The sequence below is a fragment of the Cryptotermes secundus genome, unplaced genomic scaffold (assembly GCF_002891405.2).
Source record: "Cryptotermes secundus unplaced genomic scaffold, Csec_1.0 scaffold858, whole genome shotgun sequence".
Classification (NCBI taxonomy): Eukaryota; Metazoa; Arthropoda; class Insecta; order Blattodea; family Kalotermitidae; genus Cryptotermes; species Cryptotermes secundus.
The window spans coordinates 95,926-111,895 of NW_019731281.1; the positions used below are offsets into that span (position 1 = coordinate 95,926).

The 15,970-nt window shown below is 38.2% G+C and overlaps 2 protein-coding genes across 3 annotated transcripts in view; one reads left to right on the forward strand and one right to left on the reverse strand.

The window, feature by feature from the left end:
* Positions 1–2,116, forward strand: part of LOC111866903 (pumilio homolog 3) — a 48,775-nt gene extending 46,659 nt beyond the window's left edge. Inside the window, exon 12 of the mRNA XM_023856266.2 lies at positions 1,868–2,116. Within this exon, the coding sequence (XP_023712034.1) occupies positions 1,868–1,994 (127 nt within the window). The 3' untranslated portion in view covers positions 1,995–2,116. The remainder of the gene's footprint in view (positions 1–1,867) is intronic.
* An 11,725-nt stretch (positions 2,117–13,841) lies between these two features.
* The window catches only part of LOC111866906 (peroxiredoxin 1), a 12,166-nt gene continuing 10,037 nt past the window's right edge, over positions 13,842–15,970 (reverse strand). For both annotated transcript variants that reach the window (XM_023856269.2, XM_023856270.2), the window contains exon 4: positions 13,842–14,543. In XM_023856269.2, coding sequence (XP_023712037.1) covers positions 14,458–14,543 — 86 coding nt within the window. In that variant the 3' untranslated portion in view covers positions 13,842–14,457. The remainder of the gene's footprint in view (positions 14,544–15,970) is intronic.

A 15,970-nucleotide genomic window follows, 5' to 3' on the forward strand; every position in this document is an offset into this window, starting at 1 on the left:
TTTTTTTTTTTTTTTTTTTTTTTTTTCCCCATATAAAACAAAATTGCTTTGAAAAGAGCTGCATGGGATGCATGATGGAGTGGAACATTTACTTATGTGGTGAGATTTCAGTCTTTTCAGTTAGCTCCTGTAAAGCATGAAGGTAACGTGCTTGATTGACTGTATGTTGTGAAGGAACGAATTTATAATGGACAATTCCTTTAATATCAGAGGAGCAAATTAGTATTTTCTTTAACTTCAGGTTTAAAATGCACACTTTTTCAATGTTGCAAACATAGGATTTTTTTATTGAGAAACTTTTGTGTTTGTTTCTTGGGGTCAGACTGAATGACCCATGTGTTATCATTGATTACAGCTTACAACTTTTACAAAACTGGTTTTCCAGCATCCTTTTTGGGAGGTCTGAATACAGTGCTTTCTTTCTATGCTTTTGCTTTATGTACAGGTGTTTTATATTGTCATGTGTTGGCGACCAGCTGTAGGGTTTGGACTGGTGATTTAATTTATTGAAGGTTTATAACTTGTAACTACAAATAATTACTCTTATAATGCTACTGCTAATCTGCACATGTAACAAATCACTATAGCAAGCACTGTCTCTGTTATAGTCTTTATTAGTCTTTGCTTGGTACTGTTCCCAACAGTGGAGATTCTGCTCTCATGCCTGTGTTTTTGCCAGCTGGCTACCATCCCACAATGAACTAACTTTCATAACTTCCTAGCCATGACTGATTTAACTTTTCGTGATGGCCCTTGCTATGTAGTCTCAGCACATATGGCATAGAAATAACTGCTTCCTGCAGTTCCTCTGTTGTGTGCATATCTGTTACCACACAACACGTGTTTATCGAATCATTGCCTAGCAATGGACAGTTTTTTCTGATTCAGTTATTCTCCCTTTCAATTATCATGTCAGAATATGATTTGTATTCTGTAATAGGAATTTGTTGATGCTCTCACTCTATCCTTAACTCTACTTTTCTCTTAAAAAATAATAAAAATGTTGCCATAATTAATTTCTGTTTTACTTGAACTGAGGTTACAGTTCTGATGGCTTTATATATTTCAGTTCAGGTCCTTTATTTGAGTGCTTGTGAACAGTAAACAGGCTATAACAGGCAAGCATTATAAATGTATACAAAACTAAAATCTGGTCTAAGAATCAATACCAGAAGCTAAACAAAACAAATAAGATGTTAATGTATTAATGCAAGCCATGAACTAAATAGGATTTTACGAGGAAAGAGTATCCTCAAGGGAAATAGTGTGTTTATTAAAAACATCTAGAAATTGGCAATTTCTGTATGCAGCTGTGACACACCTTGATAAAAAAAACTAATCTTTTTAAAAATTATTCACAGTAAAAATGGAAAAGTCCATAATTTCCTTAGTAGAAACACAGATACCAATGGTATCCATAATAGAACAGCAGTTGATTTTGCCCTTAAAAACATTAATGCAAAATGAAACATAGAGATGCCATCTGGAATAAAGTGTTCTGGAGTTCAAATTATTCAGAATTTGATCATAAGTGCAAGGAAAACCAGATTGTAATGTAGGCTCACAAATGTCCTTTTTATATTTTCTAGCGTAATAGAATCTGTCAACGTAAGGTTATTCCAGGTGACTTCAGACTCTCAAGAGAAGAAAAGTTATATATAATGAAATTAGTAAGTCTAGCAGTTCGAATACATGAGAATATAGGTAGGCAGTATGAAACTGAAAATGCAGTTTTCTCTCTAACACATCACCAAGATCTTTTCTGCATTTCATACAGTTAAACATTACCAACATAGTAATTGTTGCTGCAGTGGTGGTTGTGATGATTGTGATGATGATGCTGTTTCTCCAATTTTTCTAATTGCAGTATGATGGAAAACAGAATCCAGTCTGTAGTTGATGAAACCCAAAGGAAGCTTCAGCCACTGATTTCACATATAAGGAAGCAGACTTCAGTGGGAGCCAGTATTCTGCATAAAAGGCTCACAGCATAAAAAGTGTTTTCAGATTCTTTGAGAAAAAGACATGTTGGAAAACTGGAATTGTGCACAAGAATATATATTTTCTGTAAGTGGATTATCTCTGTTCGACATATATAATAAAAATCAGTGTTATATGAAAATTATTTTCGTGTAGTTATGATGCATTTCTGCAGCTACTCAAGAACTTCCCAGCATTTTATGGAACCTGCAGGTACATTATCATGCCCACAAGAGTGCTCCACTGGTCCCTATCCTGAGCCAGATCAATCCAATCCATCCCATCCCATCCTGTCTCTCTAAGATCCCGTTTAATACTCTCGACCCACCTACATCTTCATCTTCCTAGTGGTCTCTTTCCATCTGGCTTTCCCACCAATATCCTATGTGCATTCCTCTTCTCCCCCGTTCATGCTATATGACCCACCCACCTCATCCTCCTTGACTTGATCATTCTAATCATACTTGGAGAAGAGTACAAGTTATGAAGCTCCTCATTATGCAGTTTTCTCCAACCTCCTGTCAGCATTTATGCATATAGAAGTATTATTTTTATGTTTGTTAATCTGACATAACATAGATCTGTGGCACATAATGACAATAGCATTCCATAACTTCCAGGTTCCCAGCAAGCATGTTTGTGTATGTTTGTATTTTTACTGGAGTGAATAATGCTGACAGTGGTAAATATGAACTTCATTCTTGAATAGCCCTGCAGACAAAATTGAGGGGGGTTGGATTTGGTGAACTCAATGACCAGGAAGTGGACCCTCTCAGGTAATTCAGTAATCAGGCAGCTGTGTGTTCAGGGATGTTGTGACATTGTGGTTATGTGACAGCACACTAACCTATTAGAAAACAATGTCAAGGAGAGTTTCATTGATTTCTCCACAAAGAGGGAAAGTCCATACACTTTGCCAGAGGTCATAGCACAAAATACATTTGCCTTCAGGCCATCCCTCAAATATTGAACTATGTTGCAAGAATTGTAGTTACCCATACCAAACTGTATGCTTGTTCACCCTTGCACAAAGATAGTCCATCATGACACTGCAAAATCATAACATAGCACTTCATCATTTGGTGTTAAATGCTGCAGTAAGGAAGGATGGCAAGATGTGTTCTCAGAGTCTTTCATGCAGTTGGTTGGTTGTACATTCAGCTGACTGCTAGGTCAGTTCTTAATTCTGTTGGCCTTCGAATAAGCACCTGCTGAATGTAAATATTTCTGCGCTGATGTCTGACCAGCCTGAACTTTTCACTTTGCATATGCATTCAATGCCTGTAAAGCTTTTATATCACTCGAATCGAATTTGCACTTGAAAGATTTTCTTGGTACTTCCCTGAAAATTCTATTCAGTAGTGATTGATTTCCTTTTTGGGGGGGGGGGGGGGGGATGAATTCTGAACACAGTGCTCTTCCAAGTTAATTTGTCATCTTGCATGGTTACATTCTTTGTGGGCAACATTGGAGTTATCTTTTCCCATGTCCTTTAAAAATGTTTGTTGCTTTCTCCAGTGGTTTAGGTTTAATTTCTGCATGCCTTCTGATTTCTTTCAAATAAATTTTTTAAGCTCCTTTGACCATTTATAATCCCTCTGTATATTTACTTCAGGGTACAAATTTTATCTCAAAAAGCATAGAACAAAACAAATGGAGTTTATTTTTGTGCACTTTATGCACTGAAATAAAGAAAAAAGGCAAAACATGCTAGTCACCAACTAGAAGCTTCGATGTTAGTCAAATTCTATTTGTGATTAAATGAACTTTACTTAAATTTGAAGTTTTTGTTATCTTTTGTCCTACTCCGTCATAAATGTTAACTCAGCTATTTTCACTTCACTCTCAAAATAGGAAATTTGCAAACAGGTTGTAATGGATTACTTCAGTGTTCGGGAATTACCATGGACTGCTGTTGATAGGCATTTAAAGGATCTGTACCGTCATAGTATGTAGGTGAGTCAATAAGTAAGTTACAAATGGATATAGAACTTAAACAAATAAAGAGTACTGATTTGAAAAATACTTTTATTTCTCAACATAATCTCCCTGTACATTGAGGCACTTGTCCCATTGTTTCAGAAGCCCCTGAAAACCAGCAGCATAAAAGTCTTTGGGCTGCTGTCGGAACCAGGCACGTTCACACGGCATGACTTTTCACAAAGTCTGCACGATGGGTGCCGTGCATGCTGACCCCACAACACAAAATGCAAGAATGCTACCACGATGAAGGACACGATATGCTAGCCCGAATTGTCACAGGTGATGAGTCTTGGGTTCACCATTACCAGCCCGAGACAAAGCGTGCGTCAATGCAGTGGAAACATCCCATGTCGCCTGTCATAAAAATGTTCAAAGTGACACCATCCTCCAGGAAAGTGATGCTCACAGTCTTTGGGATCACAAAGGCATACTGTTCACCGCATTCCAGCCTCAAGGCAACACACGCCTGGTTCTGACAGCAGCCCAAAGAATTTGATGCTGCTGGTTTTCAGGGGCTTGTGAAATGATGGGACAAGTGCCTCAATGTACAGGGAGATTATGCTGAGAAATAAAAGCATTTTTCAAATCAGTACTCTTATTTGTTTAAGTTCTATATCCATTTGTAACTTACTTATTGACTTACCCTCATATAAAGCGGCCTCCGTAGTCTAGGGGTAACGTTCCCACCTCATGACTCAAGGTACACGGGTTCAAACCCAGCGGAGGTCGTGGAATTTTTAAGGGTGGAAAAATTCAGGGAACAAGTCCTCCAGGAGGGACTTTAAGCCGTGGGTCCTGTGTCATAGATTTACAGCACGTACAAGATCTTCATGTCTCTAGGAGACCTGAGCAAAATTAGGCAAAAGTTTCCCGCCCAAGTAGTTTCCAATGCCTCCGGTAGATGGGGAAGCATTGGATACCAGTGCCAGAAGAGGGCCAACCTCGCTGGCAGAATGGGACTGATAGCGAGCACCAGTACCGGTAGGATATGGCGACAGTAGAAATTAAAGGGGGACGTACAATAGACTACTAGTTGCCGTGCATGGGGAAACCCACCCCCTCCAAAAAAAATAATAATAATAATACCCTCATAAAAAATCAAGTTTCTGTTGTGTCTATTGACCTGCATAATGAGAATGTTGTGATTTGTACTCTTTGCTGAATATTATTAGGGTGATTAGATTGAGGATGAGACGGGGGCATAGGAATGATCAAAAGTATGTATGAAATTTTACTTGGGGAAAAGAGAATGAAGAGACTGTTTGGTGACCTAGGCATAGATGGATGTTAAAAATGTGTCTAAAATAGATACAAACAAAACAAAGTCCGTGGCCTGTAATCTGGAAGCAAACTATACTGACTGAGCAACCGCAGCTTGTCAGTGAAGTAGATGTATAGCTAATACATCCACTCCCCCAGAGACCTTCATGGCATAGTGCTTAATTAGTTAAGTACAGGGACAACTTTAACATACCTTTACCTTTATTTGCTATATGTGCATTATATTATGGGTTCTAATTGCCAAAAAATTTGAATAAACAGATCTTTTGACATTATGTATGTAAGAAATGGTTGTGAAGCTGCTGTCATACACCTAATTACTCAACTATAAAATGCATGTAATAGTAGTGGCACATAAACCATAACTGTTTAATATCATCTCCTGTTCTTTATTTACCATAAGTTTAATTCTGATGGCAGTAAGATGGTGTTCTGATATGCCACTGGCCAAATTATTACTGTCACAGAGTATGGGATATACAAATTAAAGCTCCTTATCTGATTATTTCATCACATGGTTCAAAGTGTCAGTAAATTAAATATTAAGTATGAGAACTATTCAGAAAGTAACCTCAAGTAAACTCTTACCAAAACGAGCAATGAAAAAAAAATTATAACCAAAATTACATATATACTTAATCTAGTTCTCAACATAGTTTTCACGGGAATTGAGGCACTTGTCTTATTGGGGAATATGTTTTTGTATGCCTATGAGCTCAAATATGTTTGGACACCTTTCAGCAGCTCCTCATTATTGGTGAAGCACTGTGATCTCAACCAGTTCTTCAAGTGGTAAGTCACTTGAAGCGAGATCAAGGCTCTAAGGAGGGTGGTCAGGAAACTCCTAGCTGAAATGCTCCAGCAGTGCTTGAGTGCAAGCATCTGTAATCATATGTGGACATGCTTTGTCATGGAGGAGCACTACACCATATATCAGCATTCCATGCCTTTTGTTCTGAATGGCCCTCCGCAGTTCTTTTTAGTGTTTCTCAATACACTTGACATTATTGGTCCCTTGTTGCATAAATTCCACCATCAGCACACCTCTCCTATCCTAGAAAACAGTTGCCATCAGCTTTCCGGCAGACTTTTTTAAAAACTTTTTTGGTTTGTTTGGTGATTATGTGCATCCACTGTTTTGACTGCTCTTCAATTTCAGCATTCACAAATGAAACCCAGGTTTCATCACCTGATACTTATAATGATGTTACTGAGAAGTTTGTCACCATATCTGTGGTATCACTCTAAAAATGTCCACGCTGATGCCATTCTCTGCATTTTGTGCGCACCTGTGACCATTTTTGGAACCCATCTTACACGAAACTTGTGATCGCCTAGCCTGTGATAAATCTCACGAAGAGTGCATGAAATTTGTGGAAACTCACACGAAAGTTCTGAAATTGTGAAGCGCCGTCTTTCACAAATCACTTTGAACAAGACCATCACTCAGTACAGATGGCCAACCATCACTCATTATAGACATTTGTTTGCCCATCTTTGAACATTCTACAGCATCGTCTTATAGATCTTCACACGTTACATTCTGGCTGTAAACCGTGCTAATTCATGATGGATTTCTGCAGCACTCATGTTTTCAGAGTAAAGAAAGTGGATAACAGCAAATTTTGCAGCTGACAAGATTATCAATCACAGGACACATCATAGCTCACTCTGTAGAGATAAGAACAAACACTAGATGACCAGTTATGTGATGGTTTACAAGGCAATGAGTTATGTGATGCTACCTCGCATGCGCAAGCTCTCCCCCGCTCCTACATTAGCTGCCTGAAATAAATGGAGGTTACTTTCCAAATAGCCCTCATATCTCATAATGTACCTACAAATATGGATTTCCAGTAATGTAATTATGTCGGTCAGTTTCTAATATTACACACACATGACTAGTGATCTGCTCTGATGAAACAATAGTAGCTAATTGTTTTTCATGGTGAAATCAGTTGCAGGTCCACCAGCCAAAAAGCATAAGAAAGGCAAGCCTTTGAAGTGCCAGGAGCAAATTGTTGTAAACGTGTTTAATATACCACACACAATTGATAAGAATGTGTCACCAAAAAGGAATATTTACATTATATGGTGCAGCTTTTTTTAGTTATTTTTCAAAAACTGATCTCTTGCTTGAAACATATGAAACATATTGTCACATGTATGGGTGACTAAAGACAGGGTTCAGATTGGAAATTGGATTTATTGGATACTTACAGGTTATAACTACAAACTTACATTATTGCCAATTTATACACTACAAAGCACTCCAATATAATCTCCCTGCACTAGTCTTCACAGATTTATAACAGGAGCTGTAACAGGCTCACTGAATTACACACTCCAAGTATACACATAAATAAAGTCTTCTAATCACACGTTAAATCTTCACAGACTGACTTCTAATTCTTCAACTACGAACTTCCTGTGGTTATTTTATACTGAGAACTTACTTGTTTGCATGCTTTTGCCACTACTACGACTCATAACTGCCCTTAATAAATTGTCACTTATATAGCTGCCGAAGGGACATGGGCCTATAGTAAACATGTATCATGTGATTGTTATCCAGCCAGTCTATTGGCATGTCACTCAGATCTACAGAAAAAACAGCTTCCTCTATTGTCGTGTGTTGGACTATGCTTACAGAGCTGTTGCCTAGCAATGCGTTGATCAAATGTTACAGTATGTAACTTCTTAATGTATGAACTATCAACCTATTACATTCATTAGTCTATAGCAGGCATGTCCAACGCGTCGATTGTGGGACAATTTTTAGTCGATCTCATAGGCCTATAAGGAAATCATACATGAAAAGCATGTAAATTCACTTGTAATATAATATGATTTTATTCAGATTTTGAAGGGAAAATACGTATTAAAGTAGTCTGTACTTTCAATGTATGTTGCTTTTACAACAAACACCATGTGTCTTGTTATTTTTACCAATATTTTTGCTTAAAGCGAGGTACGACAATAGGAGGGGTGGTAGAACACAGGCAGTTTTGACACTAAAAAGTCGATTACAACCTGTTTGAAGTTGGACATGCCTGGTCTATAGAATACCTATTAATTCCAGAAAGCCTGCTAGTAATAATTCTGAAAATTTCCTTGATCTGAATTGTGTGAGAAAGCAGCCATTTATGTACACAAGAAGTTTCAGTTGGCTGAAATATGTGGACCTATTGGAAGATAGGCCTTGTACACCATGAGCACAGATGCACTTCTACGGTGACAGACTGTCCCCACATATCAGTCAACAAGCAGCAAAGTACCTTCACTGATGCTAGATTGGCTGTGGTGACCCATATAATTGGCAATCAGGATGACTGGACGTCAGACCCCGTGACTTCCATGTATGGGGGGTACATGAAAGATTTTGTCTAGGAATGCAAAGTGGACACTGGAGAATTTAATTCATATTGTTCATGTAGCTATATGCATCAGTGACTGAGATGCTGTTTGTGTTAACACATTCTGTTGTGAAACAGGCAAGAATATTTATTGAATCTGAAGGTGAACATTTTGAACATTTGTTATTGTAAACGTTTGTCTTATATCATCTTAACATTCCCTACTCATTGCTCTGTAACCTTGTTGATATTTAATATTTTTCACTCAGAATGGCCTCAGAAAGAGTGTCCTTCAATTATGATAGCACCCTGTACAGGGAACATGAGATGGGAATGATTTTATAAACATCATTTTTGTTGACTTTCCATTTAAGGTTTTGGGATTAGCCATCACCCAAACTATGTTGGAATAAGTTTATTTTCATATCACGCTACATTTCACGGGGCATGTGGTAATGTAGTTGGTTGAGGCACTATGCTACAAGCCATGTCGTGGGTTTGGGTCCTGATGAGGTGGATTTTTTCAATGTACCTAATCCTTCCAACCATACTATGGCCCTGGGATCGAATCAGCCTCTAACACAGATGAGTACCAGGAATCTTCCTGGGGCGTAAAGGGCAGCAGGTGCATAAGGTTGACAACCTTACCGCCACCTGTGAGCCAACAGTCTAGAGAAAATGGAGCCTAGACATCTCACAACCCTGTGAGCCTTCATGCCATTACTTAGAGAGCTTTACCTTTTTTTTTATCATGCTACACTTCAACAACAAAGCAGTCATCAAGCACCAAAACACACTGTAAAAACTACCCTCTGATGCAAGGAATAATACGAGGGTCGTACTGAAAGTCATGAGCAACAATTTTTTGTAAAGTAACATGATTTATTATTGACAAACCAAATACACCACCTCAATCTACAGACCTTTCTTTATTTTTCCACATAATTGCCACTTCTTTGTACACATTTCTCCCAGCATTCTGGGAGTTTGAAAATTCCCCTTCTGTAAAATTCCGTTCCAGCCATCCAAAGACACTGATGCACTGCTTTCTGAATTCCCTCCCTCTTGTCTCAAAACGTTGTCCATGCAGCTGATCCTTCACAAATCTGAAAAGATGGTAGTCGGGGGAGGGGTGGGGGGTGGAAGAACTTCCCACCCCATCTTTTCGCTGACCTTTGTGGTCTTCAGTCAATAACCGCGGGACCCAACGAGCACAAACTTTCCTATAGCCCAAGCTTTCAATCATCTCCTGTACTGCACTGTGCCCTATTTCAAGTTTTCAGGCTATTGTGTCCACAGTCACACGTCTGTCATCTTGAATGATCTCATTCGCTCTTTCCTTGCTGCATTCAGTTGAGGATGTTCGAGGATGACCGCTCCGAGGCTCATCTTTGATGGTGTTCCCATTTTTAAATTTTTCACCCATCTTCGAACACTGCTCGCACCCATACACACTTCCATAAGCACGCTGAAGTCTCTGGTGAATTTCTGCAGCATGGATTTTCTCTTTCACAAGAAATTCGATGACAGCACGCTGGTGAAAGACATATCGTTGTCAGCCATTTTATTATGAGTGATACTGGTCATGTGATGCAAGCTATTGACATCACAAGACACTCAAGGTTAACACAACAGCTGGTTCCACCTACCACCATACTCTCTTTCATCTGCTGTTCCCAGGTTGCATTCAAAAAGAAAAGTTGCTCATGACTTTCGGTATGACCTACGTAAGTATATAATAATACACAAATGGGTAAAAATATGGAAAGTAATAAATTATGTCAGATCTGAAGACTACTGTCTTCTGGAATATAATGCTGTGCAGTCCACTGAGTCAACTAATGCAGGCTCTCCACCTGCTTTCACACTGAAATCTTGCTTGGCTTATTCACCCCTGAATGAGGCAATATGTTCATCGGTTGACTTTCACTGGACTACCCAGCATTACATCCCAGAAGACAGTTCACTAAATTGGCACCGCTGTGAGAGCCTCAAATCCTACATATCAGTTAAACGTCTATATATCCACAGTCCGTCAATAATGCAACAATTGTTTATTCACCATTTAACAATTACATTTTTTGGCCATAGATGGGCCATCTTCAGGTGACTTAATGCATCCAAACTGTTAACACTGCTCTGATGTGCACTAAAACTGTGCATCGCAGTCCACTAAAAAATAACATAAATAATTAATTAAAATCCATTAAAATTTAACATGTTGTGTTAATTTTTAAATGGTGAATAAACAATTGTTGCATTATTGACGGACTGTGGATATATAGATGTTTAATTAAAGGTTTGCAACAGGATGCTGAAATACAGACCTTCAAATCAGATCTGACAAAACTGTCTTAACACATTGAGGACTGGTCGCATGATATCATGCTTTTGGCCTTTAAACGTGGTGGACCAGTTGCATGATATCATTTTAGGACACATTAGGTTGTAACACACTGTACCTTGCTCTGGCGCCACCCAAGTTGCATGCAATGGCGTAATAAAACTCTGGAATGTTTGCTTGATCCCGCTGTTTTCTTGAGCCACTATAAACAAAAATGCTTTGCTGCTCTTCGAACTGTATGTACCAGCCAGTAGTTAGTGGTGGGGTATGGACAAGGACAAATTCTTCCCCAATGAGCTAGCTGACCTGGCTTGTGAGACGCATAGTAATGATTCAGAGAGCAGCAGTGACAGGAGAACAAAGAATTGTGGCCACAGACAGTAAAAGTGACAGTAGCTCTGACGATAATGGGGGTAATAACATTGCGGGGACAGTAAAAGATCTAAAAATATCACAAAAATCTAAACCCTAATTCAAAATTGAAATACAAAGCATTTCTGATGAATGTGGCAAAGGCCTGGGCTACAGACGAGAGGGTGGTGGCTGAACCAGCGTCAGACACACACTTAGTTCGCCTTGGCCCATCAACTCCCACCCCACGGAGGCCTAATGTGGATCCCCCAGGGCGACTCTCAGGTGATATGCGGAAACATACCCTCGTGAAAATTGTGAAGAGTGAACATTCCAAGGGGAAGCATCCTTCTAGGCAATGCCGTGTTCTGTGTAATGCCACTTCATAAAGGGGAATGTTTCCAGAAATATCACATCCTCAAGCACTTCTAAGAGCATTGGTAAGTGTTCTCCAATAATTTTAGTTCATAAAATTAATTAGGAGATTTTATATTAATTTTTAAAGTGAACAGTGCACAAGTTAGGATAGTAGGTTTAATAATAGCGGCCCTGGGGGGATTCAAGTATTTAAATCGCCGGTCCACAATATGTTAATAAACAGTGCCTGTCTTATAACAAAATTGCATGTGCTATTTTTTTAGTGGGGTTATTTTGAAACATAAAACAATGTGTATAAGAGCTGGCATGTCTTTAATTCAAAGGTAACTTTGTAATGAACAGGTAAGAATTTACATACAGGAATAAGGAAGATTTTTAAGTCATGGGCTGAAGGAGTAACAAAATTAGTAACCTAAAAAGTTTGTATAAGAGATGTTAAGGGTTGCTTGTGTGGGTGAATAAAACTGTTTTGTTATATTGTTACTGTGAGTGGATGGTGTCATATTTTAGGCACTAAGACTGCAGTATTGATATAATGGGATGGAAGTTCTTGTGGCAGTGTAGCATGTATGCAAGTGCTGACTGATAGGAAAGGTTAGGTAGTGGGGAGTAATATTTCTTCTAGATGGGGTAGTTGTTAAGAAACTGGTAATGTCTTGTACTGGATCTTCTTTTCAGAAAGTAGGTCATTAGGGTGGTTACTGTCAGCATATTTTGTAAATAAAGTAAGCTCCTTTTTTATATGGAGTATTTGTGAAGTGTGTTTTGAAGGACATATAGGTATCCTGTTTCTAGAATGTGTTGACTGAATTTTGAATAATTTGTTTTAATAGCATAAATATGTACATTAAATCTGGTTTTAAAGGTTCTCCTGGTTTGTCAATATTGTGGGGGAGGGGCATTCCTGATATAAAAGTTGGTATATACTGCTGTTACTGTATGTTTAGACACTGTGGTTTCAGGTTTTACATTTTTTCAAGTTGTTAGTCCCACAGGTAGTTTTTTATTGTTTTGAATAGTCTGGAATCTGAGCTGCTTTCTTTGTTGAAGTATGTACAGATGGCCCAGTTTTGTTCTAGCTTTGCAGTCTGCTGTAGGTGTTTGAATGGCTTTCTTATAGCTGGCAAATATAGATTGCTTTTTATAAGATTTCTTTCGTAGTTGTAATTTCTCCTACCTCTCCTTCTGGGGAAATAGGTTAATTGTTAACTTTATTAGATAACTTATTCCTGCCTTTTTTGTTTGAAAGGGAGAAGTCACTGGGGATTAATTAGGTCTGTGGAAGTGGGTTTTTGATACACCTGGAATTTTATTGCTCTAGATTAGTTTAAAAAGGTAAGATCTAAAAAGATTTTTAACCAATTATTGATTTCCCGTTTGATAACAAAGCTTAGTTTTGAACTGGAATATGTTAGTGTCATATAGAGCACTGGTTATTAGGATATTTTGAGTTACAACAAGATAATCAAATATTTTAAATATCCTGTTAAATGATTATTTCAGAAGTTTATAATTTGGGTAGGTTCCAGGAGTTGGAGAAATATTTTAAATTACTGATATCCCATTCTATTACAGAAAATCTTGTTTACTAATTATAAAATCTCACTTTGTATGGAAGTATCAGCTGCAGTAATCATGTAAGGGTTCATTCATTCATTATTAGAGGGGGTGGGTTTCCCCATGCACTTAGACCAGTTATTAGTCCATTGTGCTTCCCCCTTTAATTTCTACTGTTGCCATACCCTACTGGTACTGGTGCTCGCTATCAGGCCCTTTCTGCCAGCAAGGTCGGCCCTCTTCTGGCAGTGGTACCCGATGCTTTCCCCATCTACTGGAGGCATTGGAAACTACTTGGGCAGGAAACTTTTTGCCTAATTTTGCTCAGAGGTTTCCTAGAGACATGAGCATCTTTTACGTGCCACAAATCTACAACACAGGACCCACGGCTTAAAGTCCCTCCCGGAGGACTTGTTCCCTGAATTTTTCCGCCATTAAAAATTCCACGACCTCCGCTGGGTTTGAACCCGTGTACCTTGAGTCATGAGGTGGGAACATTACCCCTAGACTATGGAGGGTTACTCTCAGGCATGTAATAATCATCAAAATGTGGAATGGTCACAGCTAACCTAAACACTGACTAGAAAAACCTAAAGAACTGTTACTGTATATTCAATGCATACTTCATGAATTCAGGTTGTTTATTTTTTACTCAAGAATTGTCATACAGTCAAAACAGTATCATAACTTATACACTGCATTTCACAATGTCATTAAATACTGTTCACACCAATTTTAAATTCAAACATACATTTATTGAACAAAAAAATGGTCACAGAATATGATGTACCATTTAATCAGTGAACTTTTATATGTATCTTCATATTCTAACATGCACATATATGAAAGACTGCACCAAACAGAGTATGAACTGGAGTTATAAAACAGAATTAATCGTTGACCTTTCAGACATATTTTCTGAAATGCACAAACATGAAAGACTGCACCAAACTAAATATGAACTGTCATGTTACTGCTTAATTCTTTATTGATTTTGAACAATAATCCCTCAACATCCAACCAAACAAAAACATTCCACATAAATTCAAAACCATGTAAGTAAGGATAGATCAAGCCTTCTGATGTAGCATTATTACACAGCATACTTTTAAAGCAAAACAATTTAAAAGCTATGTATGTAACATAATTTTACATTGCAAAACTAAAACTGATCATACATTCATCAGTGAATAAGTTCTTTCACTCTAGTCTGCCAACAGAAAACACTTATTCTATGTGACTAAAGTATTCAAGGCTGGCATCAGGATCAGGTTTCATTGTTTTGCTGCCAGGCCGCCAGTTTGCTGGGCACACTGAAAATTACACATCTCAAATCAACAATGAGCTTATAACTGCTTCATAAGGGATATGCAGATCACAGTCACACAACACCCTTGGGTACACATACAGAGTTCATTAAAATGTGTTAACTAATATACAGCTTCTTTGTTCTCAAAGATTTAGAGCAGAAAAGGAATACATGTATTTTAACTCTTCCATATGGACTTCATGAAGATCAATTTTTGTGTATCCTATGACAATCTGCTCTGTGGTACAAGACCTAGCAACATTTACCACTGAATACATACAAGGGTCAGTCAAAAAGTTCCCGAATGGTGATATAGCACTCTAAAGGTAGGACATCATCATCATGATCATCATCGGCAAAACAGCCCTTTGTGAGCCCTGGCCTTCCTCAGGATTGCTTGCCAGTCTTCCCCATTCGATCCTACATTCCTCCAGTTCTTTATATCCAAAATTCATATGTCCTGCCACACACATTCTATCCATCTTAATTTTGGTCTTCCCACTCTCCTATTTCCTTCTGGTTTAGTGTTAAACATTTTCTTAATGGTTCCATTCTCGCTGGCACGTATTACATGTCCAGCCCATTCAAGCCTTTTCACCTTTATAAATCCAACAATGTCTGGTTCATTAAATAGTTTGTATAGCTCATGGTTATACCTCTTCCTCCATATTCCATTTTCTTCACCTGGTCCAAAGATATATCAAGATCCTCCTTTCAAATATACTTAACAGTCTTTCATCCGATCTTGACAGTGGCCAGGTCTCAAAGGCATCATAGTTTTGGTTTTCCTGGGTATTAATTGGGATTTCAGGTGTTTCCTAAGGCCATGGAGACATTTATTTGCTGCAAGTACACTCTTTTTTATTTCATCACTGATATAATTTTTACAGTTAACTTCTGATCCATGGTAAGTGAAACTACATACAACCTCAAATTTATATGAGCCAATTTCAATACATGTAGGTCCATTAGCACAGTCTTTCTTGGTTACCGGCATGTACTTTGTGTTATTTTGGTTAATTTGTAGATTCATCTTTTTTGCTGCTCTTTCCAAATTAAGAAAAGCTTCTTTCATAGATTTTTGTGTTCTACCAATTATATCAATATCATCTGCAAATGCCAAAATTTGACCTGACTTGTAGAATACGATGGGGTACCCAAAAGAAACCGAACTAATTTTTTTGTGGGCAGAGCTTTTGTAGTACCACGTTTTGCAGCTATGAGCGCATAGAGCTAACATTCCTGAGTCGGTAAGCCAACTACCGTTGCTTCAGAAGGTAAGGACTAGTTTCGGCAGAGTTTATAGTGACAACTGTTTTGTGTGATCGTCGTTTTTGTAATGGCTGATTTTTGTGAACAGCGTGCGGCGGTGAAATTCTGCTTTTTGCTCGGGAAAAGTGGAACAGAAACTCTTGAAATGTTAAAAACGGC